At 36.6% G+C, this 8761-nt stretch overlaps 1 protein-coding gene across 1 annotated transcript in view; it reads left to right on the forward strand.

Annotated features, from left to right (window-relative positions):
* LOC101983107 (ankyrin repeat domain-containing protein 20A4-like) overlaps positions 1-8761 on the forward strand; it is a 92494-nt gene that overhangs the window by 7973 nt on the left and 75760 nt on the right. Inside the window, exons 4-6 of the mRNA XM_005366942.3 lie at positions 5184-5290; positions 6104-6241; positions 8168-8229. Coding sequence (XP_005366999.1) covers positions 5184-5290; positions 6104-6241; positions 8168-8229 — 307 coding nt within the window. The remainder of the gene's footprint in view (positions 1-5183; positions 5291-6103; positions 6242-8167; positions 8230-8761) is intronic.

Consider the following 8761-nt stretch of genomic DNA (forward strand, 5'->3'; position numbering starts at 1 on the left):
TTGCTTTACAGAAGCTTCTCAGTTTTAGTAGGTCCCATTTATTCAATGTTGCCCTTAATGTCTGTGCTGCTGGGGTTATATGTAGGAAGTGGTCTCCTGTGCCCATATGTTGTAGAGTACTTCCCACTTTCTCTTCTATCGGGTTCAGAGTGTTCAAACTGATATTGAGGTCTTTAATCCATTTGGACTTGAGTTTTGTACATGGTGATAGATATGGATCTATTTTCATTCTTCTACGGGTTGACAACCAGTTCTGCCAGCACCATTTGTTGAAGATGCTCTCTTTCTCCCATTGAATACTTTTAGCTCCTTTATCAAAAATGAGGAGTTCATAGGTTTGTGGGTTAAAATCCGGGTCTTCTACTTGATCCCATTGATCTACTTCTTTGTTTTTATGCCAGTACCAAGCTGTTTTCAATTCTGAAGCTCTGTAATAGAGTTTGAAGCCAGGGATGGTAATGCCTCCAGAAGTTCCTTTATTGTATAATACTGTCTTGGCTATCCTGGGTTTTTTGTTTTTCCATATAAAGTTGATTATTGTCCTCTCAAGGTCTGTGAAGAATTTTTATGAGATTTTGATTTCCCCATCAATAGATTGCTTTTACTATGTTGATCCTCCCAATCCAAGAGCAAGGGAGATCCTTCCATTTTCTGGTGTCCTCTTTATTTCTTTCTTCAAAGACTTAAAGTTCTTGTCAAATAGATCTTTCACTTCTTTGGTCAGAGTTACCCCAAGATATTTTATTCTATTTGTGGCTATCATGAAAGGTGATGCTTCTCTGAATTCCCTCTCTGCATCCTTATCCTTAGTGTATAGGAGGGCAACTGATTTTTTGGAGTTGATCTTGTATCCTGCCACATCACTAAAGGAGTTTATCAGCTGTAGGAGTTCCTTGGTAGAGTTTTGGGGGTCGCTTATGTATACTATCATATCATCTACAAATAGTGACAGTTTCACTTCTTCCTTTCCAATTCGAATCTCCTTGGTCCCCTTATGTTGTCTTACTGTTATTGCCAGAACTTCAAGCACTATATTGAAGAGGTATGGAGAGAGTGGACAGCCTTGTCGTGTTCCTGATTTTAGTGCTATGGCTTTGAGTATCTCTCCATTTAATTTAATGTTAGCTGTCGGCTTGCTGTAACTAGCTTTTATTATATTTAGATATGACCCTTGTATCCCTACTGTCTCCAAGACTTTTATCATAAAGGGATGTTGAATTTTGTCAAATGCTTTTTCAGCATCTAATGAAATGATCTTATTTTTTTTCTTTCAGTTTATTTATATGATGGATTACATTGATAGATTTTCATATGTTGAACCAGCCTTGCGTCTTTTGGATGAAGCTTACTTGATCATAATGGATAATTTTTCTAATGTGTTCTTGGATTCGGTTTGCCAGTATTTTATTGAGAATTTTTGTGTCGATGTTCATGAGTGAGATCGGGCTGTAATTCTCTTTCCTGGTTGGGTCTTTGTCACACTCCTCTCCTACACTTCCCTCTCTCCACACTCACCCCGTCACAGCTCTCCCCACCACTCCTCTACAGTGCCACTGCTCCTCCCAGCCAAACTCTGGACAATAGAAGTTACATTTTCAGGGCTGACCCATTCTTATAACACAGGATAAGTCATTTAGCTTCTCTTAAGCTGAGCATGTCAATATGTCCAGCCAGTGTGTAATGCCTGGACATGCCGTAGCTCAAATGGTCATGGTTCCCAGACAGAAAATGACATTGGAATTCGAGATTTAAAAATAACAGTTAGTTATCTGGATTTTGAGTGGTAAGAAGTACATTATGCAGACTAAAGTGGCTTCAGACTTTTACCTTGAATCACCAACAAACAGTACCTGGGAAAATTACTTTATGTATTTGTCTCTATAGGAAACCAGATATTCTTCTCCACAGGCAACCAGCCTGCTTTGAATTTGTTTCATACTCTAAAATTAGCTGTCTATGTAAAAGGCTGTCTTCGTGCCTGAGAATCTTATGTCAATCTGAGTACTGCAAAATATCCTAGTATTTTTATTTCTATTCATCAAAATTTACAGCTTTGGCAGAAATCATATTGCTATCCATACACAGCTATATCTGTGCTCAAAAGATGTAATATTTTCATGAGAAACATGCAAGCAGTGAGCAAACACCCAAAACTGTTTTTATGGAAGAAATGAAGTGGCTCATGAGGGAAATTACAGACAGCCAGTGACCCCATGGCCTCTCTAGGTGAGGCCCCCCAACAGGAAACCACTCATCTGCTGGGGTGATGAGTACTCCCATGGCTCTCTTCATCTAATAGTCTTGATTCTTAGTGCTTTTGATAGAAATTTAGGATTTCTGAAGATACTTTTTCTCCCTCCACAGTTTTTAGTACACCCTCTGATGCTTTGGGAGCTAGTCTTTGGTAAGAATTCTTGGGTTGGTTCCAGTTTTACTCTTTCCAATCCTTTCTACAAAGTATTTGTTGTATTTAGTAAAAAGATCTTACACTTATATGCTTGGGAGAAACCAAAGGCAGTGTTAATACCTTACACTGTTTAAGGAATCTCTGGAACTTCCAACAGTACCAAGGAAGTTTTCCCTTTTCTTGCTCTAGGTACTTTGTTAATTGTGGAGTTGTGGAAGGTTTTCACACCCCCTGTGTCAAACTCTTCGTAAACTATAGCATATTGTTTTAATTTCACAGATAATGATAATCCTAAAACCATGATAGATAACGAAAATTATTATTTTTTAGCTATGGTCTCAGTATGTAGCCAAGACTTACATAGAAGTCATGATTCTCTTTAAATCCTCCATTTTTTGATGGAACTGCAATTGTGCCTTCATTTCTGAATCATCTAACATTGAAATACTTTTAAATTATTGTTCCATTTTAATTTAAAGTTGTTTTCAAAGAAAAATATAACCCAGAAATAAAGCAATGCCTTGCTTATTATTAAAACCTTAATTATATTGATCTCTATGCACTAGCTATAGTACAGTATAGTCAGTAGCTTGGACTTAGGTGCAATGCTGATTAAAATTTGGCAAAAACAGAACATAACAGGAATCTACTACTGGAGAAAAAGCAGAAAACAAAGCCCCATGGGTGCGTAACCATAAGAGGTTCATCTAGAATGTAACATCCAAATTAAGGTTCAGGTGCCATTAAGAAAGAAGGCTCTAAATAACTCTCAGATCTAGTGGCCAGGATGATTTTGCAAAATAGTGCCTTCTGACACAAAACAGATATTGAATCTATGAAATCTCAGTAATATGGATGTTTAAACAAGATCTGTGCAATGTAAACACCATTTGACATACAAACACTAATGGGGGAAACTTCAAAACTCTACTAAATGAAGAGTTGTCTACTATCAATTAGGGATGAAAGAAGAATTCAGTTTTCTTCAGGGTTAAATCCTAAACTCCCCAGTAGGTATCCAACCATAATGACAAGCAGTACACACACACACACACACACACACACACACACGCACACGCACACGCACACACACACGCACATATATGAAAACACAGAGAGAGACAAGTACACATAGAAATAGACAGGTTGATTATCAACAAAATTTGTTCATTGACATGTATGTGTGTGACAGTATGAAGATGTCCTGAATTTGAGAGGGAATTGGGTCACATGGGAGAGTTGAAGGAGTGAGGGGTTAGACTGTGTCTTATGTAGGAAATTAATCCAACAAATAATTTAAATAAAAACATTTTGTAAATGACATATTTGATTTTCTAAATGCTAAGACAGTTTTCTACTTTTAAAAGGAGAGAGTCCATGAGTTCTCATTAGTCCTCATTGTCCGCTATGTTCAGCAAGTCCGGTTTTATGCTTTTTTCAGACCCAGGCCAGCTGGCCTTGGTGAATTCCGGATAGAACATCCTCATTGTCTCAGTGTGTGGGTGTACCCCTCGTGGTCCTGAGTTCCTTGCTCGTGCTCCCCCTCCTTCTGCTCCTGATTTGGACCTTGAGATTTCTGTCCGGTGCTCCAATGTGGGTCTCTGTCTCCTTTCATCGCCTGATGAAGGTTAATATTCAGGAGGATGCCTATATGTTTGTCTTTGGATTCACCTTCTAATTTAGCTTCTCTAGGATCGCGAATTATCAGAACAATGGCAATGGGCTTTTGATCCCCCCTAGGCTTTGGGGGAGCCTAGGCAGTTTGGATGCTCAACTTACTAAACCTGGATGGAGGTGGGCGGTCCTTGGACTTCCCACAGGTCAGGGAACTCTGATGGCTCTTCAAGCTGATGAGGGAGAAGGACTTGATCGGGGGAGGGGGAGGGAAATGGGAGGCGGTGGCGGGGAGGAGGCAGAAATCCTTAATAAATAAATAAATTAAAAAAATAAAATAACCTCCCTATTAAAAAAAAAGAAATAAGAAGAGGCAGATCAGTTTTCCAGTCTTGAAAAAAAATAAAATAAAAGGAGAGAGTCCATTTCAAGTAAACAGACAAACATTGTTTGAGGTTTTGCTCATTTTGAGTTTGTTATATTGGTAACCTGTTCTGATCAAGAGGCTGACATTGTTACCCTGGGGCCTTCTTCAATGGAGAATCAAGAGATCGTTCTCTGTGTCCTCAGCAAATTCCATGCCATTACAATGCTCTATGATTTATGTCTCTTCAACAACTTCTGCCAGTGCTAATCTTTGCCCCACAGAAGATTTGACAAAAACTCCCTCAGAAACTAGTTTTAAATTCCTGGACAATTCCATCTTTATCATAATTCTTAATCAAAATTTTTTATTGGGAAATGGTACATCTGCCCCATAAGTGTCTTGAAATGTAGGAGAACTTCTGACTTAGAGAATAATGTTTTCCTCATTTATGCAACTAAGGTTTGAACATCTTTACTACTGTGTGTTGGTTTAGGTCTCTTCAGATCAATTCTCTGGGAACATTGATATGACCCAAAAATACCATGATAAATTTCATGACAAAAATCAAAGGTGTGGGTTTCACATGAGCTTTGGAATGGGCTGGAGGACATGTGACATCTGTAGGCAGGGCTGGAGCATTGCAGTCTTTAAGAACATGAGAATGCGCATAACGCTGAGGAGGAAAAGACAATTGCTGTCAAGTCTATGGTAAACATTATGTTCACAGGGCTATGTATATGATTTTTAGTTCAGTTGTGGAATATGAAATATTGTGAATGGTTGGTATTGTTACAGGATGGGCTTACTCCTCTGATGCTAGCACTCCAAGAAAGGAAACTCCTCATTGCAGAATACCTAATCACTAAAGGGGCAAATATTCATGTACGTGATGGTCATCAAAGGTACTGTATTTTGATTTTTAAATCACTATCTGTGTTTTAAAATAGTCTAGAATAGTAAAAATCATTGACTTCAAAAGTATTATAAAATATACTAGAAAATGTCACCAAAAATCAGTTACATTTCTGAAAAATATCTATTCAATAAATGATTATAGGAAAAATGATATATAGTCAGGTTCATATTCCCTATTTTAATGAGATGTTTTCCTAACTTAATTTTTTATTTTGACTGCCATATGGTCTTATATGACTTGGTAGAGGTTGCACTAGATTTTACATATACAGCATCAGTTGCAAATTTTTCCAGTTTGCAATCACAAAACCTTGTGAACACTTTTAAAATTCCAAATGCTTTTTAGTGGTGAGCAACATGAATTGTAGTTATAAAGTTATATTAGTGTCAGTATTTGAAAACACTCATTATGTTTACCATTAAAATTATTTGATAATTATATTACTATTTTTATGCAAGTGGAAATTCCTTATTTGACAGTGAATTAGACTAAGAAAAGAAATGACATTTTTCATATAAATCTTTCTATTTTTCTGAGAAAAAAATCTTCACACAGTTATTCACCACAAACAACTTAAAACAGGAATCCTGCTGTATAAATTACCAAAAGTGGGCAACAAACTTTCATGCTTGTTTTCTCCTTTTGGCTTTGGAAATACTTTATGATTCTTAACTCTGTGCTTTTAAGGTGCTTACATATACTTAGTTAATGGTCAATTATACACATGGAGGTCTTATAGTGATTTGGTAAAATATATAAAGTCATTGTTTAAATAATTTAATCATCTCTGTTATTCTAGAACAACACTCATGTATGGCGTTAAATGGGATTGTCCAGACATTGTTGAGCTTTTATTGAAGGGAGGTGTTGATCACACCTTAAGGGATGAATTCAGATGGAGTGCCCTGCAGTATGCCGTTGTGGGGAAACGCAAAGTGTAAGTAAAAGAGTTAAAGTGCTAATTGAAACTGTATGTAGGCATGAAATATATACCAATGTCATATTTTAACCAGGTGTGAATTCATTATTTTAATACTTTTGGAAGGGAAGCATTTTAGTCAACTTGACTTCCGATGGGACAGGCAAAGGGATAGAGTGATCAGAGAAAGCAATGGATGCAGGGGACTATCTCAAGGCTGAGGTTGCCCAACAACCCTACATGGTCCCTCAGTACAAGAAAGTAAAAACTCTTACATATATCAGTTCGGTGTGGCAGACATGAGGAAAACTTAGAAAGTACTTATTCACAGGAATTGGGTGATTATGCCTGTGCTTCAGTCTGTTGTTTATGAGACTCGACTATCAGGTTTCACCTACTCATTATGATCTCTGTGTCTTTTTCATAATAATCACGGAGCCATGAGTACTGTGTAGTCCACACGCTCATGTGTTCGTAAATTCAGGTTTTCTCCTAATATAACATAGTGTGCTCTGGCAGCTGAGATTCTTAAGATTCTCCAAAGCCATTGCTAGGCATCTGAAACTTATCATGTATTCAAAACATTCCAGTATCCTAGAAGACCATCAAAGCATGGTACTTTGGAGAAGTCTCTATTTGAAGTCATCAAACAGGTTTATGGATATACTGTTCATCACATGAGTTCAAACACTTGCAGAAAAAAGACAGCCTTTCTCTCTTTTGTAGTAGTCCATATGCAAGGGTGCCTTCACATCGTCCTCTATCCAAAATCTGTGTGTGTGACAGAGCTCTAGCTCCTTTCTTAGGGAATGTGAAAGGGAGTGATTGGTACCAAGTGCTTCTTCCCTATCAAAGGACATTTAAAAACCCTTGAGTTTGTACCTCAAGAGTTCAGTATATGCCACAATTCTTCCTCAGAAGGTAGACACTGAGTATAACTCTCTGAATCTAAATTATATTAACTCAATTTAATAACTAAATCTCATCATATCTCATGAGTACACTTAATGCATTTATTAAAGATGATTTTATTCTCTTCTGTATGTGATTTGTGAAAATGTGATTTGTATGAGTAAAATGACATAACATCAAATCATTTTATGACTTCCTTTCCTAAGTATGTCATTTAAGGAAATGTTTTCTTTTTAATGCATTTTAAATAAGTATAATTAGATCATTTCCCTACTTCCCCATCTTCCCTCCCACACTCCTCATGCTCAAGCATCTTCCATGTTCCCTTAAACCTCAAATTGATAAGATTGATAGTCTCTTCTTCCCATGTTCTGTAAACACTGAGATTCAAGATCATTATGACAAAACTCAACTTCCTGTTTCTCTTCTTGGCTAAAGGAAGACCAGCAAAAGAACTATACCTTGGAGTTCATTAGTCTTCTCACCTTGGACCTACTTTTTAGTTCAGTAACACCAATTTCTGAATTCAGCAGCATTTGATAACAGGGCCAGTCACGAATTCTATAATGGTTTTCATTTAGGATTCAATTCAGTTCAAGATTGAGAAGTAAATAGAATACCACTTTACTAGTTCCATGCCTGTTTTTAGTTGGTGAAATTTTCATAGCTACCTGGTAAACTAAAGTAGTAAAATCCTGAGTTTTGGAAGCCCAAGTTGAATTGTAAGTAAACACTGTCCCCAAACAAGCCGACTTAGGACTCTTTCCAATATCAGGGCACTTTTCATCCTATCAATACAATCTAGGTAGTTTCAACCATAATGCTCTTGACTCAAAACCATTTCACTTTGTACTTTCTCTCAAAAATGAGAAACTTTGTAAAAACCTTTTAGAACTCAAATATTTGAAGTATATGTCCAAATGACCTGATACAATCGCTCATAATTTATGAAGTATTCTTGAGTATTTACTATCTTGATTAGTAGTTTCCTATTTGTATTCACTTTTTCCATAACCATTTCTGTATGTGCAGAAGGAGGCTGATTTTCAGACATGTGGACTCACTTTTCTCAAGGACACACAATAGCTTCATAGGTAAGTATTCTTGTAGTTTCCTTCTCTAGAATCATTTCTTAGATTAAAAGTGTTGGATTCAGACTTTTTGATTCTCTGTAAATCAGCATTGTTTGTATATGCCCAAGAGTAGTTTAGTTGGATCTTGAGGTAGATCTTTAAACAGCTTCCTGAATGACAGCCAAATAACTTTCCATAATGGCTCTATATAAGTTTATATTTCCAGCACCAGTGGATGAGTGGTCCTCTTACCCTACATCTTCAAAGAACAGATTTCACTTATCAAATGCATTTTTAATTATGATATAATTATTTCATTTTCTCCATTCCTTTCTTCTTTCCAGTTATTCCTAAGCAGTTTTTAAAACCAGTGTCTATTGAAGTCTGAATTATTTAGGGAATAGTTGTATGAAAATGTGTTTTATAATACATTTATCAGTCTTGCACTGGAATTATATACTCATGTGTAGAAATATTTTTATTTTTATTTTTATTTTTTTTTATCGAGAAAAGGAAAAAAAACAAGTTTCCACCTCCTCCCAGCCTCCCATTT

This window comes from Microtus ochrogaster, unplaced genomic scaffold (genome assembly GCF_000317375.1).
Source record: "Microtus ochrogaster isolate Prairie Vole_2 unplaced genomic scaffold, MicOch1.0 UNK14, whole genome shotgun sequence".
NCBI classification, from domain to species: Eukaryota; Metazoa; Chordata; class Mammalia; order Rodentia; family Cricetidae; genus Microtus; species Microtus ochrogaster.